Raw genomic sequence first — 27,093 nt, forward strand, 5'->3', positions numbered from 1 at the left:
CATTCGGTAGCACATGGAGTCAAGTAGAAACCATAAGATTGTTTATAGCTCATTTTCCAAACTCACGTCTTCCTTCAAGGCATACAATTACATATAACTATGAGAAGTATGTAAAAATTTGTTTTTGTTGACAGAAATGCTGGTAATAGTGGTCGCCCCAGAACAGCTAGAAGCCCAGCTGAACTTAATTTCACATTTTGATTGTTTTGTACTTATGGGTGCAAAAACTGTTCTCAGTTTTACCAATGATATCTCAGGGATATGAGAAATTATTTTATTTATAAGATAATTTGAAAGAAATTTCATGACTTCATTTATAGATTTTAAAGAAATATCATATTATTATTAAGTTCATGTTAATTATATGAAGAAACACCACTTATAATTATTTTGTGTCAGTTCTTTGATGTCCAATGCACGATAAGCACAATCTACGCGGTTCAAACTTGATATACGCTAACATGGCGCAAAAATGGCCCAACACGTTTTCTGGACGATTTAATTAATCGGACATAACTTTTAAACCCAAGCTAGTAAAGAAACCAACTAAACGTCTTCTTTTAGCCAAGATATTACTGATTCTATTGCATATATCATTTGTGCCGTAACTCTTTTAGTTTTTTCCTGAGAAGTCAAAATGCAATTGTACAAATTTTATTGTTACACCCTGTACATTCATATAGTGGGTCTGTGTCAACAAATAAAGGGATGAAATGTTAATATTCCATCACACATCTCTAAGTCATGATTGCAAAATAGACAAAACTGATTGAGCTGTAAATAAATTATCTGTGACATGATTTGGATTCAAACAGGCCAAAGAAGGCAACTTTGAAAATGAAGTTGAATTAATTTTATAGCTACCAACAATTCTGCTGCTAAATCTTTACATACTTGGTTGCAATGTTATCAACTCTTATAATAACATTTTTAGGCATGTTGTTATGCATTGTTTGCCTGCACCTCAATTTCACAATTGTCGCCTTTGGTCTGTTTGGATCGGTTTACCTACAGTATATTAATTTCTCTGCCATTTACAATTTACAACTAATTCTGACATCTATATTCCACTTACATCTTTAGACCTTCCATTAATAAGGAAGTTAATCGCCATTTTGTCATCTATTACACTGATTGGGAATGCATTTCTTTACTACTTAATAAACATAAATGCAAGATTACTATTTTTACTTCTTAAATATATAATACTGCAAAAGTCATATCACTATTTTATGTCATACAACTTAATGCTGTATTTTGCAAAGTTCTTAAACCACTTGTCATTTTAAACTAATCCTGGGTGATCAAACTCAAGCTTGTTGCACAATTCAAGAATACATGAATATTTGAGGTGCAAATACCAGGTAACAAAAAAGTATTTCCCACCTGTATTTTGATCAAACAATATTACAGCAAATAAATTATATGACCTATAATATAGCACCATCGCTGTTAATATAAAGCATGACAAACAGCGGTATGTTGATTGGTACATACCTTTTGACATCAGAAAACTTATTACAGCACTACTAGGTCTACTGTTAGTTGAGAGCAGAAACAGCTTTTCTGCCAATCTTAAACAATCACCATCAAGAGTCGACTCATTTTAGAGTTTACAAACAAGCTTGTAATCCTTTTTAAAAAATATATTTAAAGAAAATTGTTTTATCAGGAATATGTTTTATCAGGAAAAGCTGTTAAAAAGAAAAAGAACAGAGAGCAGAACACTACATATAGCACACTATGCCAGATAGAGCAAAGTGAGTCAACTAAAACTTATTATTAACATCTTATAGAGTAGTTTCAGGTATTTTCACCAATCTGTTTTATCTGATATGTCCATATACTCACCCTCTCTCTATCTGCTGTCATGCAGAGAAACTGAGATATTCAAGTTGAAAAATCTTGAGATAGATTTTTGAACTGTTTTAGCCATTCCAGAGGAGTGAAATTACCCAATATTACCCTAGAGATAAAAACACACTTTCAGGGTAGCAAAATACAACTATTTCTCTTCTATGAGTTGTTAATCACAAATTATAAAGTAGTTTCAATAAAATTCAAAATACACACACACATATAACTGTGCAATATAAATTTGTCATGGAAAGACTAATTATTTGGTCATATATAAACACAATGGAACAAGTCATTGAATAGTCATACAATTTTATATACACTAACACTTACATGATTTAAGAAATTATACTCAACATGTTTTACTACATGGGGATGGATGTGTCATCATATACAAGACATTATCACATAATTTTGATCCTTTGCCAGGATCCACCATTTTGCTACCACAATGAATGTCTCCATGCAAAGGGCATTTTAGTTTTAGGGCTTTTTCTTGTGCATTTATTCAACATGCTAGAATGCTTTTATAAAGTATATGTGGTAATTAAAGCATGGGTTTGAATAACACACAACTTTGCCAAAAGAGCTTTGTTGTGGGTTTTCAGGCAGTCATGCAAAGAGTCTTAGAGCAACCTTGAGGAATAGAATAAGATAATATTTAATTGAAGTCATTTTTAAATGAGCTATTCCAGTTAAATTCCATTTACCCTATGGAAGACATGACCTTAATCTCCCACCCCACACAGTGATGTCGATTTCAAAATTTGACATCTACATCCCTGTGTGGGATGGGAAATTCAGGTCATGTCTGAATTGGCTTAACGGAGTTGCCAATTCAGGTAACCCAAATTGAAATCCAAATGCCCTGTGTAGAAGATTAAGGTCATGTCTTAATGTCATAGGGGGGTGTATGAATTTCAACTGGATTAGCCAAAGTCATTGCAACTGTTTCAAAAGAATGTTCATTTTATAAAGATACTTGTGTACCATGTTGTCAAGAAACATTTTGTATTCTTAAATCCTTTGGAGATCCACTCAAGTTCACTTTTGAATGATAAATGTAATAAAAAAAGCTTGCTTAAATGCATGAGTATACACACAAGTATACTTTTGATCAATGGATAGCAATGATTTTTCTGTTCTGTATAGTAGGCATACCTATTGATTCAGAGTATCCTTGGATACTTAATTTAAAAATAAAAGATTTTTGTACAGGCAAAGTTCACCTCAGCTTTACTAAGGTTTATAAAGAAGAAAGTTAGTCTAAACAGTGTAAAGGAAGCTTACCATATTTCAGCTGAGCATTCTCACAAGCCATAAAATCAACCTTCATGGACTTTGAAAATATAACTGAATGCCTATATATGGAAGTCACTTCATCCCTGGCATACATCAATCTGACATGGAAGCTCTCATGCAGGACAGGAGGACATAGAGAGCTGTTGTGGTTCAAGAACACATTCGATTCGACATAAGAAGGTAAATGAATTGATCCATTTAAACCACACAATAATTCAAATGCACAATATAATCACAGCCCACATTGGCATGAGATGTGTCAAAACAATTGTGAGGTTTCAATGCTGATTTAAAGAGCAGTGATAACTAAAGATCTTTGATTAAAAACATGATACACTATCAAGGACTAGACATCCACACAGGTGTCAAGATGTTTGCTATGGTTAAAAAAACAGTTGATTATCATGATACCTATGCAAGGTCTGATCATGGGCAAGGAATGCTACACATACCTATAGTGTGTCTCAAGTTTAGAGTAACACCATGATCGAATCAGTGCATTACGCAGTGGCATCACTAGTGTATGGACAAATTGCCCCCTTCTACGCGTATGAATACACCCTGCAGGATTAGGTTAGCACACGCAATATGAACTTGCCACTGTGAAATCCAACATGGCGTTACTTTCGAATTGAGACAAGACACACTATCGTGATAATGAATCCATAAACCTGCAGGTTTAAATTAAGTTACAATGTACCATCAAACATTCCAGAAAAAAAACGTACCAAAAACTGTGCCCAAGTTTTGCCTAAACATATTGACAGATAATGACCATTATATCATGTAACATACATTTGTAGTTCTTGTATTGGTTTAAATGTCTGCAGCAATGATCACTGACACTTGCCCATTGGATAAGGTGCTTTACCTCAGTTTCCTCACATCACCCAAGTGTAATAGGGAGCAGTTTGCATAACTTCAGTAAGTGTTCTGCACCATTATAACTGCACCTGTTAAACTGAAATTATGATTTGGATAAATCTCAGTGGAAATGGAATGAACTGATGAAGTCGGCTGCTACCAACCAAAGAAGCCTATGTGAAATTATCCAAGTTTTATCTTACTTCTTTATTGGTCACAATAGCTGGACTACATCCTACTCAAATCAGTACATAATACACACTTATGTGTGCCATTACTGGGACACATTAGCAGTTTGAAATGGTGACAGCTATTACAGATGATCCTTGTTAATATGCTCAGTATTTCAATCAATGAAAATTATCCACATACCCATGTCAACTTGAATAGTTCACAGAACACAAATGCTGTCACCATCAGAACCTATTTTCATCTTCCAATACTAAAAAAAACCATTCCAATCAACTTGATAGTAAATAGGAAACTCAATTTTAAAATGAACTCTTTAATAGCTTCCTTCCCAAGACCTTGGACTTTGAGGAGGGCAAGGGCACATACAAAAAGTTCATGTTTTCTTATTCTGCTAAATCCATCAAACCATTCTTTTGTTAAACTAACTACAAATCACTGAGTGTCCACGGCATTATCATGGCACCAATCAAAACATTCATCACATAATTATATATATTTTGCATCCACAAAGTTGGTAATTTTGTCGGTTGTTACTTACAAATTACATGATGGTGGTGGTGGGAACAAACATGTTAAACATACATACTACAGTACTGATAACAATTTAATATACTAGCTGCCTAGTTGGGCTTAAGTAGTTAGTTGTGATTTGCATCGATGTTACCTCTGACATTTGACCTCTTGACCTCTTTACTGCTTGCCTTCTTGGCTGATGTGCCACCTTCTCTTCATGATGATGTTTCTTCCCAGTAGGTGGAAAACACAGCAACCTGGGAGATAATGCAGATACCATTATGATACATTTAAACAAGAGGATTTGTAAACTTGAAGTTACCACTTCATGATAAGACAGTATAGACATTATGCAATAACCTAAATGGAACGGTATAACATTTGAATGGCAGCCCATATTGGTGGACATTTGTACGATGACAGAGGGACAGGTCTTTAGTGCAATTCCACAATCATTCCTACCTGTCACCTGTTTTATTGTATATATTATCATGCGGCTTGCCCCATGGAGGCCTCCTGGTGGACACAATTGTATTTCAATGATGAGTGACTTTGTATTACATAGGGTCTATAATTGTCGCAAACAATAACCAATTTTGTCAAATTCCATTTTGACATTTTCCACAAAATGTCAACAACCTCCTTTTTCTTATCTTGACTTGTAGTAAGATTTAGTAAATAAACTCATTATAAAGGGATGCCAATTTGTTTTTATACCATGTAAACATTTGAAAATATGATATAATTTACCAGGTCTTTGGATGTCAGAGTAAATACAATTCCCCAAAATAAAAGCAATGCAGATCTCCAATCTCAAATTTATATAAAAAATGTTTTTAAGATTTTTTTGCTCATACTCTGAAATTAAAATATCACAACCACTAAAAAGTCCATTTCAAAAGTTTAACCAGTTTTATTTTGTTATGGCATGCATCTGAAGTTTAGATCTCCTAATGGGATGACACCTACCCCAACCCTAAGAGATCAGGAATAGGAATAAGGTTAGAGTATTAGGCTTAAAGTTAGGGTTAAGGTTATGATTGGGGTTAGATAACGGTTGGGATAGTGACCACTACTCTACAGTTGCTGCCATAGAAGATTGCATATATAGAATGTACCTTATTTTTCAGTTCTTGACACATCTGCAATGCTACAGTAAAGAATGTTAATACTTCAGCCAACCATGGCACTGGACATGTGACCAAATGCTGACCTGTTAACTCATACTTAGTTGGTCCCACCTCACTGAAACAATAAGAGACATGATGAAATAATAATTGGTTAATTGATTATTCCACAGACATATGTGACCAAAACATGTCAGTTGTCTTTGAAAATGTAAATGTAGATTTCTTGACCAGGTTAAAGAACTGATTTTTGGCTTTGATATCTCACACAGTGGTGTTGGTAGCATATAGCCAAGATCTGTGAAATAAGCACTGCTTTACACAAGAGCCACTGAGGTAAGGGTGGCTTTTAATATTTCTGAAAGAAAATTAAAAATAAAGCAGGTCAAAATCATCTAAATGTGAGTTTCCGACAACTGTCATGTTTTGATGTGATGGGTTACATAATTATTTGTATTGATTTCATCTTACTGTTCTCCCAGTGGAGTCACTCAAGCATGACATTGTACAAGTAATATGACCAGGTATTTTCAAGGCAACCTTTTAACATGTATCACCCTATTCCCCCTTTCAAGACAAAGTATTTATGATCAAAAACACCACCCATGTTCTTACAAATCCATGTTTTTAACTTCTGAAAAAGAAACACAGGTAATTTGCTTGATCATGTGAAAAATAAATGCCAAAACTGTAATCTATTTGGCTGGAAAAATGACAGTATGGATATCCATTTAAACATGGCTAACTTACAGTGTTGTATTCTTGGTGTCTGCAGCTGATGGTACAGGTGGTCTCTATAAAATAAAAGACATTAGACAAATATTTCACTGCCAATATTGACAATTATAATACTGCTCATGCACTACACACACATCATATATTACTACATACATTAATTATAGTATGTTAGCCAGTCTCTTAAATATTTTACAGATTTTTTTACGTTATGATTAGAAAAAACAGGCATCTAATAGCTTCATGCTATCAACACTTTTTAAAATAACAAAATGACTTTAAATCACACTGACCCATACACAACCATAACAAGGTAACATTATACATTCTTAAACACTTGAGAACGTTCCTGCAATCTCATTGGTTCTTACCCGTGTGATATGACACGATATCACACGGGTCAGCGTGTGCATCAACGCGATACGGCGTGCTCGCTATTTGAACCAATCGGAGGCGATAGCAACAACGGGACTGATCGATTTTAAGCCCTAGGTAGTTCCTTATAAAATGTAGGATTTAATTTGATTAAAATTTGTAATATACTTATGATATTTCTATTTGAATTGAAGTCTCTAATTCCATCATCTTTTACCCGGCCATGATGGGACCATGTAATGGGCGGATCAGTGAATAATGTGTAGTTTTCAGTGTGTGTACTAACACTATAAGATGCTATGCAAGTATTGTTACTTTCTAAATGCTTCAGACATAAAAAGCATTAACATAGGGATGTCGGTCACAGATACATGTGGGTGGTACTAAGATATGGGTAGTGAACACCATGAATTATAATCATGTGAGACAAATTTCAAAACCTTCTGATGCCATAAGATCTTTTCCTTCAAACAACCTAAGAAGGCAATTTCCTATGAAGATAACATGGTCGGATAACAGAGAGATCCATATAAAAGAGGTCCGGATAAGGGAGATTGGACTCTATACATTACACAATATTATATCACAATGTTTGGTGATACTTACATGTGTTTTTGGCGCTGATACAACATGTAGATAGTATGTACACATAATAAGTTTGTTGCCATGAATGTGAAAGTTGACTAAGGTGTCATGAGGTAAGGGTGGGTTTAAACATTTCTGAAAGAAAACAAATAATATGTCAAAATCATCTAAAAATGAAAAAAAAAAAACTTGGAAAATGCATGCATTCCAGTGTTAAAAAATGTTTTTACACAGCCGTGACGTTAGTCACGGCTGTGTCTTTTTTCTTACAGGTTCTTCTTTCTTTCTTTCTTCTTTCTTCTTTCTGTCAACCATTACATTTGCTCTAGCACTCACATGCTTACATCGATTTTGACCTAACTTGGTCACAATGATCATTGACCGTGCCCCTACATGTCACATGAAACTTGTGGGGTCAAAGGTCACGAGGGGTCATAGGGGTCAAAAGCGTGATTTCGACTCAAAATGCATCTTCTCCTACAAATTACGTAGAACAGTGACGCCACTTGCACACATGCATTGTAATTACCCAGCTGTCTATAAGGTAAACACAGATTTGGGGTCAAAGGTCATTAAGGGGTCACTTCCGGTATAAAACGGAATACCTTCAAAAAATTTTATTATCTAAGGAAAACATAGGACAATAACGGTATCACATATGAGTTGCAGTTATCCATGTATATGTGGTATTTTTTTATTTGGGGTCAAAGGTCATTAAGGGGTCACTTCCGGTATAAAAGCGAAATACCTTTAAAATGCATCTTCTCCCACAAATTACGTAGGACAGTGACACCACTTGCACACATGCATTGTTATTACCCAGTGTCAATGTGGTGTACACAGATTTGGGGTCAAAGGTCATTAAGGGGTCACTTCGGTATAAATCGAAATATTTTCAAAAAATTTTATTAGCTAAGAAAAACATAGGAGAGTGATGGTATGTTCACACATGAATTGTGTTTTCCCAATGTATATATGGTATTTTTTTATTTGGGGTCATAGGTCATTAAGGGGCCATTTCCGGTTTGAGACAAAAAAACTTTTTAAATACATAATACTTGTCTTGTTTTTACAAGGATATTTACACTGGTCTATCTAGTATCAAACACTGGTACAATTCTGGTTTACCCTGCGCACCCTGTGTTTTAGGGTTAGGGTTATACTTGTGCGCAGGATATACCAGAATTATTCCGAAAGATCAAGCTAACATTTTAGGCACATGAAATTTGTGATTTGCCTGACCAGAATTCAGATCAATTTTGGCACTTTTTTTTACAAGCACTTATGTGCTTATAGTAAACCTTGCACAGTGAAAATGGAAGCAATCTAGATAATATCTTACATGTGCATTGCACAATGAACCTTTTTGCGTGTACACAGAATTAAATAAAAGGTAACCATACACTCTCATTCTCACATTGGTATGACAATTGAATTCCAACACTATGCTCATCATTAATCTCACACAGCTGATACATGGATAGCCATCAACTAACTACAGGAGTTACTTGTAGCCATGTGTTATGAAAAATGAATGAGCCATTATGATAATTCATCAATTTATGCCACAATTAGGCACTATATGTGACACGATCAAGGGAAATGAGTCGGATGTCGCTAATATTGATTTTGAGATATTAGCAAAGAAAGTGTAAAAATTCTTTTCTTTTATATTGTTTTCAACGATTGATAAATTGATGTAACATCAAAATGAAAAGTTGTATTAACATGGCATTTTCAATTTCTGAAAGCACTCATTTTTGACCAGGGTTGACATATGACTCATTCCCCTTGATCATGTCACATATTTCTTGCCGTATGATTACAGCCTGGCAATTCACAATGCACTGCTTATTTTCCCCGAGGGTTTTATTTTACAAATTTTTGTAGGTCAATATATATGGAGGTGTGAAGTAATAATAATAATATATTCTATATTAAAGTTTAATTGGACTTAATAATAAAGAACACAATTTCCGAACACTTGCAACAATTCAACAAATTTTCTGCAAACAAATTTTCTGCAATAAAAATGGAGCATACAGCAAGTATACTTAATGATGATCTAGATCAATTTCTACTCTGTATATTAATTAACATGGCTATCTGTACATATGACTAGAATTACATTAAATGGTCTTACCATATATCTGCCTGTATATATTTCATGTAGTGTAGGAATAGAAGGATTAAGTAGCCTCTGTCGTCCTTTCTTTAACTGACACATGATTTCATCCATCAGCTGTAATGACAAGAAAATAAGTTTCAATGCAACCAAATCAATTACTTAGATCAGGATCACCATGAGAAATTAAATTGACTCTTGTGTCATTTCATCCTCATCTTCTTTGGTCCATTTCCACTACTGCATTTCTTACAGAGGCCCTGGTTGGTCAATTACATGAGAAAATTGTTGGATTAACCAATTAAAATAGAGCTTTCTTTAGTCTCGGCAATAATCCCTGACAGCTCTTCTGACTATTCTTTCCATATCACTGAATGGCTAAATACATAATAATGTGATGCGATCAACCAAAATCAGTCGGAGCTCAGAAATATTGATTTTGAGATATAGCCAAACAAAGGTAATATTTCCTTTTGTTTCCTCTTGTTTTGGAAACTCTGATGGTACTGGTTGTTCAATTTTAATGGGGTTTCTACAAAATGCAGCTTTGTAAATGCTTTTACTATCCTATAAGAAACTGAAAATTTAATATTTCCGAGTTCCGACTGATTTTACTTGATCGCATCACATATAGTCCTCTTTGTAACCAATCAAAATAGTTCTTAGAGGCCAAAGTGCCAATAACATTAAGATTTAGGCTAAAGGAACTATGGAAAAAAATTTATATGCAGCAAAATAGACATATTTTGAAATAGCAGTTCTATAGCGAGGGTTTAAAGACCACAAATTATATTTAAACAAAGTATCCATTTCAAACATTTACCAGTTTTAGAAAAAGATGCGAGTGGACTCGCACAAACACCCCCGATTATGAATCGTCCACTGTGACAGTGTTAATGCTGTGTAGCAACATAACAAGTATAAGCTTACTCGCCATATTATTAGTCTGAAAATTTCTATTTCATCCACAACCAGATTTAGCTAATGTCTTCCACAGAGGGAGTATGAGTTTTGAATAGAATAGACAAATGGGTAACTTCTATTTGAAATACTCACTCCAGTTGTGGAAAATATAGGTAATGTCATAATACAAGAGGAGTATAGGTTTCAAAATGATTAACCAAGTTTTATATTAGCATCACAGCTGGGAGTACTGTTATAGATACAGTTCAAGTGGAAGTTAGGAAAAAGTTACATGCATAGGCCTTTCCTGATGCCCTGATGTATTTGGTGCATGTTGGCTTACCTTTAAGACTTCTTCCCCTGAACTGAATTCATAGTCTACATCTTTACTGGTAACTCTATCCAAAGCAGACTGTAAATGATTGCCAGCATCTTGCACCTGAAACACAACATAATATAGCAATAATACCAAGGCACTAACTCTATCCAAAGCAAACTGTAAATGATTGCCAGCATCTTGCACCTGAAGCACAACATAATATAGCAATAATACCAAGGCACTAACTCTATCCAAAGCAGACTGTAAATGATTGCCAGCATCTTGCACCTGAAACACAACATAATATAGCAATAATACCAAGGCACTTACTCTATCCAAAGCAGACTGTAAATGATTGCCAGCATCTTGCACCTGAAACACAACATAATATAGCAATAATACCAAGGCACTAACTCTATCCAAAGCAGACTGTAAATGATTGCCAGCATCTTGCACCTGAAACACAACATAATATAGCAATAATACCAAGGCACTAACTCTATCCAAAGCAGACTGTAAATGATTGCCAGCATCTTGCACCTGAAACACAACATAATATAGCAATAATACCAACGCACTAACTCTATCCAAAGCAGACTGTAAATGATTGCCAGTACAGCATCTTGCACCTGTAACGCAACATAATATAGCATATCAATAATACTAAGGCATTACTTTTCATGATCAATTATTCCAAGAGTAACAACATCAAACATTTTCAAACGTATTTCAGTTCACAAAGTTCCGGTATCCCAAAAACCCTTGATGTCCCAAATACACATATAGGAATGTCAAAGCATGAAAACAACCATTTCCAATTATTGCATAATAAATTTGTGGAACCCCGAACCCGTCACATACACCGACATTATTTGATAATAATATTCATCTTTCAGAAAAGGTTACACAACCGGTGGGCGCCCAAGTGATCAAAATTACGCATAGGTTTTAGTGTTTCAGTTCGGGTTAGGATGAAGATTATGATTAAAGGATTAAGGATAGGATTATGATTAGGGTGCCGACTACTATTCTAAAGTTACTCTTCAGTAATGTTAATCTTATTCTAATGTTAAACTTCAGTCCAGTTTTCTTCTCTCTGTCTGCTATGACAACCCATCATTGGAGCTGGAGTGACTTACCTGCTGGAGTCTCCATGGAATGTCTTCACGTATATAGGTCTTCAGTACCTGACTGGTGTGCCTGTGTACTTTGAGGCTCAGATCCTGAGAATAACCAAAAAAAGTTTGTTTATTGCAACCAACTATTGACAAATTATTTTAAATGAGATGTTCACCCAGGGATGTCCCCAAGTTTCAGAGCAGCTGGTGAAAAAGAAGGAGTAGCAAGCAGGCAGATCTAATAAAGGAAAGCTCCCCTTTTTTTTCAAAAGAGTTTATTGTGAAATGGTTGCCCAAATTGTTTTCACCCGTGCCTAAAATCTGACAGGGCAGGCACAGGGAACAGAAATATTTTTTCAACAATTTGAATCATTTGGTTAAATTGCTAGTGCAACAGCAATTGTTACCAGTAACTACACTTTGCTTTCATGTTGAGTGTGTGTATGCTTTTAAATATTTTTATATGCCCTAGAAAGTAGCTGGTGCCATATGGACATCTCTGGTTCATAATTGAAGCTTATGCTATATGTATGACACTGTGAAAATCATATACACATACACAGTAATGTGCAATGTAATGTGCACAAGGACTCATATTTTACACTTGCCTAGGCAATTGAGAGTTTTACCCTTGCCATTCAAGGTGCAACATGGATGTTATGGGTGTCCGGTTGTAAATCTGAATATTGTAAATAAAAGTTATTTATTTAATGATCAAAATCATTAAAAAAAGAATGTGTTGCATTACTTACTGCTCTGCATATGCTATCAGCCACCAGGGTGACAACTCCTTTGGCTAAATCTGCCCCACTGAAACAACAAACAGACATATAATATTACAACTTCTATTATATTGCTATAACAATATGAAGAATTCAGATGCAAAACCTTTGTTTGAGTTATGGCTACCCACATCTGCCCTATGATGCTAGCTTTAAGTTGACACCTTACTTTAACAATTCCAAGGTAAGTTTTAGAAACTATGATCAACACAGCACATATTTTTCAACATTGTCTTTATATTTGACCAATTACATTTGCCTATATGTGACACGATCTGGTCCATGGTGGCCAAAGGCAGCAGATTTGAAACTGAGAAAAAGGTAAAAATATGGAGTAAAAAACAATAAAATACATAAGAAAATAGACATCAAAAAACTTCATAATTTTAGAACCAAGTATACTAGACCTTTGGTGTTTTCAGTAAATGATAGCCTATTGTATGTATAATGTAATAATTACAGTAACTCAATTTTCAAAAATGCTTCCTTTGGCCCCCATGGACCAGATCGTGTCACATATCTCAAGTTGAGATATCAGTTTTTGCATATTCATACACGATCCATGGAGACCAAAGGTGGCAAATTTGAAATTGAGATGAAGGCAAAAATATGGAGTACAAAAACATAAATACATAAGAAAATACACATCACAAAACTTCATAACGTTAAAACCATGTATGCTAAACCTTTAGTGTTTCAGTATTTGAATGATGCCTAATGTATTGAAAATTATAATTATAGTAACTCAATTTTCAAGCATGCCTCCTTTGGCCTCCATGAACCAGATTATGCTTTGTGAAATATAATGTCACCTTGATTTATATTTCCCTTAATCATGTTTATTTTCTCATAAATATAGTAATACTCTTATATGTAAAACAATTCTTTTGGTCTAATACTGATTTTATGGACTATTTTTCTTTTGGTTTATTACTGATTTTATGGAATATTTTATGGAATAATACTGGTAATGTACTTTCCCTGTCAGAGAATCACCATATGGACCGATTTTTTTTAACATATCCTGTTCAATAAATGCTAGAATGGAGTCTGGACAGAGAGTATGCATGTAAACTACAGTAGAGCACTGAACCTGCATTGTTTGAAATGAAAAATGATATGTACAGTATTTTGCTGCTGGTGTCTAAATTTGACCATCCGCAGCAATCAACTGGTCAACATCATTTAGCTTGAGAACAAACAATGATCATCATCTACATTTACCTAGATTGATTCTTGAATTTACATATTTCACCAAAATTAAGAGTTGTACAGTTCAGTTATGCGTTCTTACATTACAGAAACAGAGATGATTTATGTATTAATGATCCATTTATAAAATAATATCAAACAACAAAATTAAGTGACTTACTTGGCACTGGACAGTACAAATGTTTCAGGCTTTATTAGCTTTGGCAATCCAGCTGCAATACAGAGGAAGAAACAAAACAGAATACCAGATGGTAAATTTCTTTGAATTCTCACAAATGCTTTAGAATGGGGAAATGATAATGACTGGGAGTCTGACTGAAACAATACTATGCAAAACCTCCACTATACTGAACTATTAGTTAGGAATCAGAATTCTCAGACTAAACCAGTGTATGCAAGCTACTCAGTTCTATGGGGTTAATATTGCCTTACAGGTTAAAAGCAGTATTTTAAACAGGGGTCGAAATAAGCGATAGCCCGATAGCCATGGCTATTAGGTTTTCTGTCGGGCTATTGGGTTTTATCTCCATGTAGCCCGTCGGGCTACAGGGGTTTTCATGCGCACAGAAAAATGAAAACATGTGAAAGAGCTTCGATCTCCAATATTTACGGCCTGTCCAGAAATTATGTAACATAAAATGCAATATAACGACATTTGTTGAAGTGAAGTCACCGTAGCATTGTAACATAATTTAAAAATAGAAATAAAATACACTCCGCCGGCATAATTACACAGATTGCGATATTGTCTAGAACCACTGCTGCTAAGTTATTGCAGTGCTGAATGATGACACGTACATGAGTTGGAAAATTGTCTAATTCTAGGGATCGGAAAGAAATGCTTTGTGGGTGGTGTGTAGAGATATGCCATCGGTGAAATACTGACACAATGATCGGCCGTAGAAGGAAAAAAAAATGACAAAAAGTTGCCCTTGAATTATGTTTTATAGTCATCATACTCCAGTAATTCAATAAATATCATAATATTTGGCCTAAACTTGAACTCATTTGCAATGAAATGTCATTTTTTATTGAGAAATGCATGGGTTCCACGTGGTGCCAATGGTGTTGAATTCTGCACTTTGCCGAAGTTACTGCATTTTGTGGAATTCGGCGAACTTTTATGGCGTAAAGCAACAGTTTTATAGTAAGTAAACTGCTTGGGAACTTTCTTAAAAAGCGAGATAGTTGGTTACAGGCGAGAATCGTGGCGTGAAAAGCGAGATCACATTTTTTGCAGGGCTTTAACTATTTATACCATGAATCTATACCGGTAACACATCATTGTAACCAAAATCACAAAATCTGATACCAATTAATTAAAACGGTACATTCAATACTTGACAGATTCGAGATTAAGAACCCTTCATTTTAGGATTTGAGCGCAGATTTTAACACTTTCAGGGGTTCAGGGTTCTAGTGCTACCCCTGATTATGGGGGTAAGGGTTACTCACTAATAACTGAATATTTGAACAAACGATTGGTTTGAATTGTGCGAAAACAATGTCTTTTTCAGGGCTATTGAATTTTCTTCAGGGCTATCAGAAAAAATGGCTAGATAGCCCGGATGGCTATCAGGAAATGGTCCCTTATTTCTACCCCTGTTTAAATATATGAAAGATTTTGTAACTGTGTTGTTTTCAAAATTGTTTGAGGAAATACAAAAATAGAAACACAAATGAAAACCTATCACCGCACTCACTTACACACACCCCAACCCACACGCACCCAACGCCCATCCACACTCCTAAAATATGATTGGCATGCTGTGGCATTTGTTTTAGTGTTTATGCACTTGACCTGTGCTAAATATAATTCTAGTATACAAATGAATGATTCTAATTGTACTCACTTGAACTGAGTATACTGCAAATGGTCATTAAGATCAAATAAAAATGTGAAATTCATAAATAATTCTGTGCTAAATTTTATAATATTATAGGATTGTAGACATTTTCAGTACATGAGTAAGGTATTTCAAATGCAATGTATACAATGTATAAGCGTATACCAAAAGTCAATTGTATCATGATTGATAATTCATTTCAGTTTGCACATTAAATATTATGCATAGTACCGGTGTGTTACTTATTATTTAATAGTATCATATGCATAGAGACCAGTGGAGTGCAGGTATTGCATACCTCAACATAATTCCAACAGTGTCTATTGAAATCAATCAATTTTTAATGCCAGCTACCTGCTGTATTGATTTCATTAATTAAGTTATATTTTTAACCTTGGCATGCAAGAGTCTATCAATAGCCTAGTTATTCATTCAACTATATCTGTAAATTCATTTAGTAGTGTTTGAAAAACAGAAATAAAATTTATAAGCATTATCAATGGTGAAATACATTTTGTACATGCTTTTCTTTCCTAGTCATTTAATTACCATGTTTATTCAAGGTTTCCTTTACAACATTACCAAGTAACTATGCACAAGCAAATGCTGTGAAATAATTATAGGTATACATAGTAGGTGTCAAGTCAGCTGGCAATGATGTACCTTTACACAATTTATTTACAGAGATGTAAGTGAGGTAACGATCCACTTCCTGAAAAACATGCGAGCCTAAGGTGAGCACCTCGCCACATTTCTGGAAGTGCAAGGGGGCTTGTCCGGGAATATGTTGCAGGGTTGAGACGAAAGGTATCACCCCTTTTTTTGTTGCTACATTTCCGGAATTCCGTGAAGACTTACATCTCTGTATTTACTGTGTCATGTTTAAAAAACACACATGGATTTTGAAAGCAGAAATGGTTCATTTCTGCAACAGCTACCATACAATCGCGCCGTCAGCTATGGGGATAAAATTGGGGGTATTCAGGTTCTTACCAACGGTGCGCGGAGACGAACAAAAACAATTCTGTGTCTCATCTGAAGCGTCTTTGTACTTGCATGCAAGTCACATCAAGTGCGTCTCTTAAATGCACCCATCATCCATGTCGCGCTTGCATAACAATGAATGCCTCAAGCTCATTCCGAGGGAAACTGAATACCCCAATTTTTGCTCCATGCCTGTAATTCTGTGATGTTACCACATACATAATTATGTAGGTATACATTGATTGTGCTCTATTTTCATGAGCTATTCTTTCTCTTCAGCTTAAAAAAAATATGTACATAAAATATATATAATTGGGCATCAAGTTTGAAATATTAAATAGAAAGGAAATATTACAAACAAGCAAAATGTTTGGAAAAAAAGTTGCATTTACAAAAATTATACAGCTAAAGAAAATAGTGAAGCTTTCACTCACATCCCATTACACATGACTGGGTTAAGTCTGAATTGACTGCAGACAAATTAAAAATGAATCCGCCATGTAACATGTCACTATTTGACATCTTTAATTATCTCACATTAATTTACTGACATTTATCTTGCACCAAGATGAGCTTATTAGCTTACGGAGATAGCAAATGTTTGATTTCCCTTCTTCAAGTGTATTAAGTGCTATATCATGTGCACGTTCTATAATTCAGAAATATTCATTATTACCGGCAATTAATCACATATGACAAGTGGGTTAATTGATTTGCATAAAAGAGGCATTTACTCATGATCCAGTAGCAACAAAACTGTAAATGATTCCGGTTCAGTTTGTGTGTAATCAGTTACCATTTATTAGATTTATTTTGTTGTCAAATTTTAATTAAAATGTAGCCTCATATGAAATTGATTTACGCTGCTGTTTAACAGTCATTTTGGGTGGGCATTTATTTTTTACATGTTTACATAATTGCATACTTTAAAATGGCCCAAAATATTCATCTGTCCTCATCAGTGTGCATGCCGTATGTTTCAGATCATCATCTAGATTTGCATGGGCAGTTAATATTATCACAGTTTGCTTGTTGTCAACTAGGTGGGCGTTCACAGGGGCATGGGGCGGTTAATGGAATGAATACAGTACTTGAAGTTTTCTGGGTAGCAAAATATAATATATTGAGTTTGATTGCTAGTATTGTTTGAGAATTGCTTTTTCTAGCTGAAAACATAATTTATGATGCACAACTGATCCCTCTATCCAAACTGTGCTAAAAACACAAGTTACTCATTTGGTTTTTTATTACTACAATGTATGTGTACTTCCATTTGCCATTGACAAATATAATCACAGGAACTATTTTGTGAAATTAAACCCCAATGTATTTTGAACACTAACCCTAATCACCCACCCCCACAAAAAAGCCCAATTATAAAATAGATACAGCTAAAATTACAAATCAAATCTCCATTTACGGAAATGGGCAGAAAGCTTGTTTTAAAGGCTGCATGATCTACATTGTATGCTATGAGGTATGCTATGATTTTTCAACATTTGTTGCTGGATTGTATCATTGGTGTTAAATTTGTGCTATTTTTTTTTTGTGATCTTTGTGATTTGTTTTGATTGCTTTGTAATTCTTTTTTTGTGTGATATCTTGTAAAAATAAAAAACACAGAAATAAAAAAATAAAAAAGCCCAATTATGAGGGAAAATACTGTACTGTGCTGTTTCACAAAGTACAAAATGTATGCATGTTTGTTTAAGACTAAAAGCAAACAGGCAAATATCAATCGGAAGCAAATAAAGTTAGGAAGTACATGTACATGTACCGAAAGTGCTGGTATTGCAGCCATTATACACACATATATCATGCATATCACATGAGTGATAGATCCTAGAACACATAATACAAACATTTTTAACAACTCTGCTCTGTACAAATTTACATTTATATTATTCTGAGCACCTCTCCATATAACTTGAGATACTTACTAGATATTGGTAAGTTGAATCGGCGGCTACATTCCTGTAATTAATAACACACATCAGGAGTTGTCATTAGGGATCACATGCTGCATTATTACTGTTTGGACTATGCATGTTGAACATTACGCTAATGAAAGTCAAGTCCTTTTTCTTGTCACATTTTTTTCTTCAAGATTGAGTAGGGACTTTTTCATCATTCATATAATGTGACACAGTAAATACTGTACATATCTGAACCAACATGTGACAACCATATTAAGAAATCAATGTATTGGTCGTCATGATGTCAGTTGAATGCATTTATACCCCTATGTACCCATAAAAAGATACTTAAATTTTTCCTGGTGAACAATAGTTTCAAACAGTTCTTGTTTCTTTAAAAATTGACAAAATATCAAATAATGAAATCTTTGGATTTAATACATCATTTGACCGAATGACCAACAATTTTCCCGGACCGGGTTGGGTAACAAAAAACTGGGACCCGACTTTCATCAGCTTTACCAAAACACATTAAAACTGATTGCTTGCAATAACATCTGCTGAAAATATATTGATACACAACTTTTTTAAATGTCACACCAGAATCAATGATATCCAATGTTTCACTTTGCATACAATTCTTATTAATTTCTTACATGCAGGGCCAAATCATTTTTTAATCATTAGTCATCAAATTTGTATTTATGTGACCCTACGCCATGAATGAGCCATAAAAGTCGGCAAATTGTATTCTGAGTTACAGTGTAAAATGTGCATGAAGGTCATATTCATAGGTTCCTCAGGTTGGTGCTACATGTATCTCATTTGGCTAGTGCCAGTCACAAAACCTTTTAAACCAATCAATAATCCTATTGTTGAAGAGTATATTTTAAGCTTCTACCTATGTCTATAGAATTCTTAAAAAGCTATTGTCTTTGTTTGCTTTGGCTAAATCATGTTCAAGTGGTGGGTTACAAAGCATTGTATTTTGTCTAGGTATGTATAACAAGGACATTCCTGAACCTTGTTGATTTAGGGATGATTTGAAATGACCAAGAGTTATGACTGTTTGATAGTTATTACAAGCAATGTGGAAAAAGAGACAAATTATGTAGAACTGAAGTAAGGTACCATTTTGTTGAAGGAGCAAAGTTCAACAAACCATAACCCGCAATTCATCTAGAAGCAGTAATGGATGCTACCAGTGCTAAAATCAATGAATTGTTTAATTCAAATTAATTAATTCGATATGTCCTGTCAGAACATGTCTATTGTGCCTTAAAGTCAACAATGATCTCACATCTGACACAGCAAACCATTTTGACCTTATCCGTGCAATGATCTCACATCCACTGACACAGCAAACCATTTTGACCTTATCTGTACAATGATCTAAAGTGACCCTTATATGACCTTTAACCTCAAATTACATCACACATGACATTGTACACCAGGGTTATTGGTCCAAGTACCATTGAAATCTGTCACAGCATGTGCAAAATATGACCAAAAGAAGTCCACGGCTCACATTTTTACCACAAAGATCCCTTTACATGTACATAGCGAACAAACATCATGCACCTTTAAATTACATGTACTTTTGATGAAAACTGCCGGAAACTGTACCGGTATTGTGTTACAATAGACTGTATCAAATTTTCATAATATCTAGACAGATAATAATAATCCACCTACCTTTAACAATTGAGAAAGTTGTTGCAATACTGCATGAACTTCTTCCTCCAGTAACCATTTGAATTCATCTTCCTGTTGACAAAATATGATAATTACGTAAATCAGAGAAAAAATAATATAGGGAACTGTCAGCGGCTTGCAGCAATGAGTCCAGCTATGTAAGCTACCATTAGGGGCTGTGCAATAATTATGAGCCCAAATTTCAAAATGGCATGACAAAATTACTTGCCTCCCCCCCCCCCCCAAGCCTGCCAAAAATTAATATGTACACGCAAAATCATCATTTATGCATATTGCCTTGAAAAACATAAGTAACGATAAACTTGATTATCAACTTAAATTATTTTATTAGCGTTAAAAATTCTAAACCATATTTCAAAACCACAAAATATTTTATCTGCCTTTTGAGTTTGACCCAGAAATTTATGAATTTGAGAAATTGTGATGAAAAATAATATTTACAAGTCAGATTTAGAAAGAGAGAATTTCATTACACACGTTAATTATGTTACAATCCAAACATAGATGGTCAAGTTCATGGAGAATGTTACAAACTTTTGTATGTTTTGCTATTTCGTTTTCTGTCTTTAAAATCAGAGACAAATAACTCTCAAAAATACAACAAAAACATGCATTTTTGTGCATAATACAAATTATGAGAACATTTATAAAAGCTGTATCTTGTAAAAGGGATATTAAGTCTGATGCTATTGGCAAGGAAATTCAGGTGAAATAAAAAAAATTCTGATTTATTTTTTGTGTCTTTTGAGCATTTAATGTTTCAAAATTTAAAAATAAACAAAATGCAATGTCATCAACATGACAGTATTCATGATGAATAATTATTGCTCCCTAAACAGCCTGCCAAGGACATTTCCTATTGCTTTTAAAGGAGTATTTCGTGATCCTAGCATCCTCTATTTATGTCATTTTACATTAGATATCCACGAAAAAAACCTATTCCCAAAATTTCACAGTTGATTCCGATTTTGCGTTCGTGGGTTATGCATGATTATGTGTATTACACTGCTCCATAGACAATGCGTTGTAATTTTGTTCTGGTGCACCAGAACGAAATTCAAATTTCACGATATCTTTGCTAAACGAATTAATCTGCAAGAAATATTTCGTACATAAACATTATGTAGCCAGAGGTTTCCACTGATGTAAAAATCTCAACTTTTTTTGAGAAAAGTGGGGAGATGAGGCTGTGGATCACGAAATGCCCTTTTAAGTTGTTTTTATTTTGAATGGCAAACACCAAGAATGACCATTACGAGATGTAAACACAGTCAAAATCGTTTTTGGTGGGATTTTTTGTGGTCTCTTGTTTAAATTTCAACACATTTCTCCAGTTTTTTCAAATTAGATTTGGTATAATAGGTAAAATATCCTGTAAAATTTACCCCAAATGGTGGCTGAATTTTAAAGAAAATCAAGAAAATTAATCTCTGACAGGCTGGTGTAGAAACTTGCTAACTTGTTATGCATTGAATTTGAATGCATTTTGAAACCATTAATAGAGTATGACATGAATACAAATTATCAATTTTCATATTAAAATACAAAACATCTTGAATTTTTTTTTTTAAAGGTCAACCATGAATGATCCTAGCATCTACCATATTTCGTCAAATAAACGCCCCCGGGGGCGTCACATTTTCCCAAGGGGGGGGGCGTTTATTCAAGGTCAATTTTAGAACGATAAAAAATGCTAAAATTATGAAATATGAACTAGAAACACTGACTTCTGGCTCACTTCCGGGTTTCCAATCCAGATTTTCGCCAATTATTGACGCTATTACCGACCATGTGGGGAACTTGGTAAGCTTACTACACAAGATGGCATGGAAATATCGGCATTTTTGAAACATCTTGGTTGAAAAAAGTGGTGGGGGCATTTATTTGAGGGGGGAGACTATTTGACGAAATACAGTTTTTTTTTTTTTTGAAATTCTAGTATAATCCCACCCCCAATTGTGAAAAATTTTCATCTAAAAAACGGGTTGGACTATACTCAGACCAATACGGTAATTCAAAGAAATCTTTGAAATAACTCACACAGTATCAGAAAGACAACAATGCCACACGTTTCCAGTATTTTTACACTTTTTTGTGACAAAACCAGACCCAGTTAACAAGTGTAGCACAACCCCCTTTGTGAGTTTGAATTTTACTGGGGAAAAGTGAGCTCTCACTGATAAACATCTGACATCCTGCAATTATTCTAGATGAATTTGTTGAGAACACATCTGAACCTAAATCTGAAATTTGGAGGTTTATAATTATGGTAAATAACAGAGAAAAAGATGTGAAAAGGTGTTCGCAATAATATAAAAATTTGACCAAATGCATGTTAAATGAGTATCATTCTCTAGCCAAGTCAGGGTTCTAAGGAACTTTCATTTTAAAATTGGAGATTTTCTCAGATCCGGAAACTTTCTGAGATTTGAGAAAAATCTGGAAATCCGGATAAATCCGGAAATGTGATATCTCTGAAAGAAAAAGATGTTTTTTTCCGCCACGTTTTCTGTGCCGAATGTGTGCAAAACGTATTACCGGTAGTATGCATAGGCGTTTGTTGTTTGACCCACTGGGATCAATTTTTAGATATTCCGTAGAGTAATAGGTATCGGGAAAAAGTGCTTTTCTTTTGCCTACAAATATGTGTTGCCCTCCAATTTTCTGTAAATTTGTTGGAAACATATCTGAACCTAAATATGAAATTTGGAGGTTTATAATTAAATAAAAATGATTTTACTGGGCTGAGATTTTCTATAGCGATGGTAAAACATGCTTCTGCTTCATGCACAAAAACCTGGCCCTGCAATTTTCTCTGAATGTCTCAAAAACTTGTCTCAACCTAAATATAAAATCTGGAGGGGTGCTTTTCAAGAAAAAGTGATTTTTGTGATCTGTTTCCGCCAATGTTTCTATGCCAAATTGAATAGGTTTGTGTTGGAGCGTATTCGCTTGCATTTTTGCCGTCGTGTGGCCAATTGCGATGATTTTAAGACGGGGTTCAAGTTTACGTTGTTGATAATCCAAATTTCAAGGAATTTTTATAACAATTTGATAGCTTTTTATCTCAATCTAACCCCCAAAATGTGTTGTTTACAGCACTGCTAAGCGTCAGTGCACTCACCGAAGCAGATCAGTTATGTAATCCAATTAAATTGTGCTTAACAACAGGGGATTAAGGACTTCGCAACCGGCAGACTGTTAAGAAATGAGTTTCTATTAAATGGTTTGAATTCATTGCACGATCTTCTAGTAACTGCATCTAGAAATTTGTGCAAGGTATGTCAGTTTTTGCTGGAAACAAGCTTTTTCTATAGTTACTGACCAACTCATTATCACGATTCATCAGACATTGGGGCATTCTTTACCATGCGTTTACTGTCCTTTGTTGATGACTGGGTTTCAAACCCTAATCAAGGCTATCCAAGTGCAGGGTTGTGGGTGACTTACAGAGCGCTTTATGTGGGAAATACAACCAATACAAGATACAACAGAACAGGCTTTTCATACAGTGAACAATAAACAAGAAATGGAATCCAATGTTAACATATATCTGCACAAGCGACTGATAGCCTATCTTTAGTATTGATGCTTTCAGGCTTTAAATGATCAAACTAATCAAAACTGTAAACTACAATTTTATCCAAAAAATCAAAAGAGGAAATACTAAATAATGCTTAGTTTCAATGATGCTTACCGATCGAAGTCGCTTTGATGGCGTATTTCCGATCATTTTGCAATGTGGTTAAAAAATATTTCCAAGACACGAGTATCGCCATTAGGCATGGCCCGGTAACCTGGATAAAATTTAACATAATCGATCGTCAATCCTAGTTCACCTGAGTGATCACGTGGTTTGCCGAATGAAGCCGAATGAACGGTATCGGAACAAGGATTGTTACTTGTAAACAAATCGTTTCGCCGGCACGTTTCAAGAAATTAAATTTACGATCTTTAGATAATTAGTTAGGGATCGTTTTATTTTAAACTCTGGCATGAGAGATTGAGAATATGGGTTAAAGATAAGCCACTCTGTGTTCTCATTTTGCAACTAAAATAGGCTTCTCATAAAGCTTAAATTTGCGGGCCATTATGCTGGCCATCCATGTATTTGAAACATGGCGGATATACTAAGCACCCTCACTACGTTCGGGTCTGTGAGGGTGCTCGACCAGGCATAATAGAGCTTTACAGCGACATTCTATCATGTGCTGGATCACATGGCATTCAAATTCACATTGGACTTTTGGAGTGCGGTATTCATTAAACAGGACTGAACCAATGCATCAGTTTCTATGTTTCTATCAGGAATTTTTAGACACAGCCACAGAGACTATACAAATTCATACAAAGTCAAAGGTAAACCAAAAGGTTTAAAAAGGCAGTTGAAAGCCACTTTTATCTTGATTTGAATCCGTTTTATCATATGCAGTTGTCTCGCAAATGTGCAATATTTTTTATGTAATTAATGTTTTATTCTATAAAGGACCCCAATGGAAATAAGCCCTTTTTAGGGTTTTCTTGGGCTATCCTTGGCATTGTATGTTCTTTTATAAATATGTTGTGTGCAGGGGTGAAATTAAGTGGGAGACGGGAGCCGTTTGGCCCCCAGAAACTCTGCAATGGCCCCTGGTTGCATCTCAATTTTAGTTGACCATGGGACACTTTTCTCACAAAACTGGCCCCCTGGATAGTGAACCAAAAATATCAAATTACAAGCAAATAGTGCTTATTTAACTCATCCAGTACATTTTTATTTTTATTGGCCCCTTGGTAATTGGAAATGGCCCCTGGCCTGGTTCTTACAAATCTTGGTGAACCAGGGGCCACTTTTTTGCCAAAGTGGCCCCTGCTGGTTCAAGATCTCTTATTTTCACCCTTGGTTGTGTGGTGTATTTTATTGCAATTTTTATATGTATTATATTCTGGTGTATTGTATATTGTGTTGAATTTGCCAAATAAAATCTATCTATCTATCTTGGGGATCGCATTTTTAACGGCAACAGTATCACTAAATCATGTTTGGGAGTTGAGTTTCCTCAAAAAGTAGACAATTTCGGAGCTGTATTTGGTGTAGGTACATGTCAAGTTTTAAATATTGAGTGAAAAGTGACCATATTCCCCGAAACGAAAGAGATTTGCCATCACGCTTCTTCTAATTTGGCTCTTTAAGAGCGTTGGGAATATTGTACCAGATCCAGATACAGCCTCTTGCAAAGATCCTTCAGACATGTCAGAGTGTAGATATGCTAGGTGAATTCAAATTTGCCATCAAACTGCATCATTTTACATATCAAATTAAAGCCCTTTAGTAAAGAAAGCCAAAACTGAAAACATTTTTGTCATAGCACTTTCCGTAACAAAGTTACATCTTGTCAAAGATTGACTATCATCAAAAAGATTCTGCTAGCAAAATTCCCCAAAACGGCATTTAGGGGTATTTCTAGATCTTAGTCTCATGGCGATAGCAGCTTTTTGTAATGGAACTGTTATCAAAATCCCTCTAAAATTCCATGTGCGACTTGATTATCACCATAAAAAATTATTTGGGTCAAGTGAAGTATAGAAAACATATTTATGTAGGTTTCCTTCACCGACCTATTTCTATGTAAATATGCATTGTGTTTGAGCCCCGGTTTCAGCGAATTTCGCTGACTAGCAAATATGTTAACTATTAAAGGTTTGCCTGGGATACCTACAGAGTGTTTATCCCACCTCGTACGCTCACGTAAATTCACCCTACCCCTGGCCTGCGTCACACGATTGATTGGGCGAATGAGGTGCTGTCGGTCGGGCTGACGTCACAAAGCCTGGGAAATAGCCTTGTAAAACCAGTGTGCGCATGTGCAGCGCATGTGCAGTTCCCCTTTTCGAGCTCTGGGCGCGCTTGTGCAAAGGGGACGAAGGGGACAATGTTCCCGGATGTCCGACCGAGAGAATATGTTGATGATGCGTTTTAACTTGCCAATCCGAACCCGACTTCATGTTTACATCATGCCCATGTCTGAATTGAAAAACTGCGCAAAACTGCCAATGGCTGCCATGGAATTTTGCAAGTTTACACTTACAGCAAATCAAAAGATATAGTTAAATAGTACACTGACATTTACTATAAACATGATTTTTTACCAGGTTCGCCATCGCAAATAATAAAAAAAAGTCATGTTTATTTATATAATTCCCGTCCATAGGGTATATTGCTGATCCATTAATTATCCTTTTCTGGTGCATTGTGGGATTGAAAAGGGGGCAAATCGATCGCTAATTTGCTCCCTTTTCTATCCCACAATGCACCAGAAAAGGATAATTAATGGATCAGCAATATACCCTATTATGCCACTGTTTTTCCGTGTGACCGTGTACTACAACCCTGCCAAATTCGGAGGTCAATGAGCTTCAATGGCAGAATGGACGCCCACATAATAGCGTATAAATCCTGTTTACAAACACGTCTGTCTAGACTGCACCAGCTTTCGACTCAATACAGTTTTATCTTTACCTTTAAACCTTCATTAACGGATACATTTTAGTAAATTAGTGAAAATTTCTTACCAAACTTGTCCGCTCCTCCTCTTCGCTGTCATCTGCCATTTTTTCTTTACTTTATTTTGGTAGTGTTTC

At 35.0% G+C, this 27,093-nt stretch overlaps 1 protein-coding gene across 1 annotated transcript; it reads right to left on the reverse strand.

Annotated features, from left to right (window-relative positions):
• Positions 1 to 890: 890 nt before the first annotated feature.
• On the reverse strand, positions 891 to 27,093 carry LOC140156014 (protein rogdi homolog). Its single transcript, XM_072179102.1, has 12 exons — positions 27,025 to 27,093; positions 20,452 to 20,523; positions 18,781 to 18,814; positions 14,170 to 14,221; positions 12,768 to 12,825; positions 12,037 to 12,120; positions 10,922 to 11,017; positions 9,694 to 9,792; positions 7,572 to 7,685; positions 6,606 to 6,649; positions 5,847 to 5,973; positions 891 to 4,985 (listed from the first exon to the last, which is right to left on the reverse strand). The coding sequence occupies exons 1-12, from the start codon at positions 27,061 to 27,063 to the stop codon at positions 4,944 to 4,946; spliced, it is 861 nt and encodes a 286-aa protein (XP_072035203.1). The 5' UTR covers positions 27,064 to 27,093; the 3' UTR covers positions 891 to 4,943.

This window comes from Amphiura filiformis, chromosome 6 (assembly GCF_039555335.1).
Source record: "Amphiura filiformis chromosome 6, Afil_fr2py, whole genome shotgun sequence".
Classification (NCBI taxonomy): Eukaryota; Metazoa; Echinodermata; class Ophiuroidea; order Amphilepidida; family Amphiuridae; genus Amphiura; species Amphiura filiformis.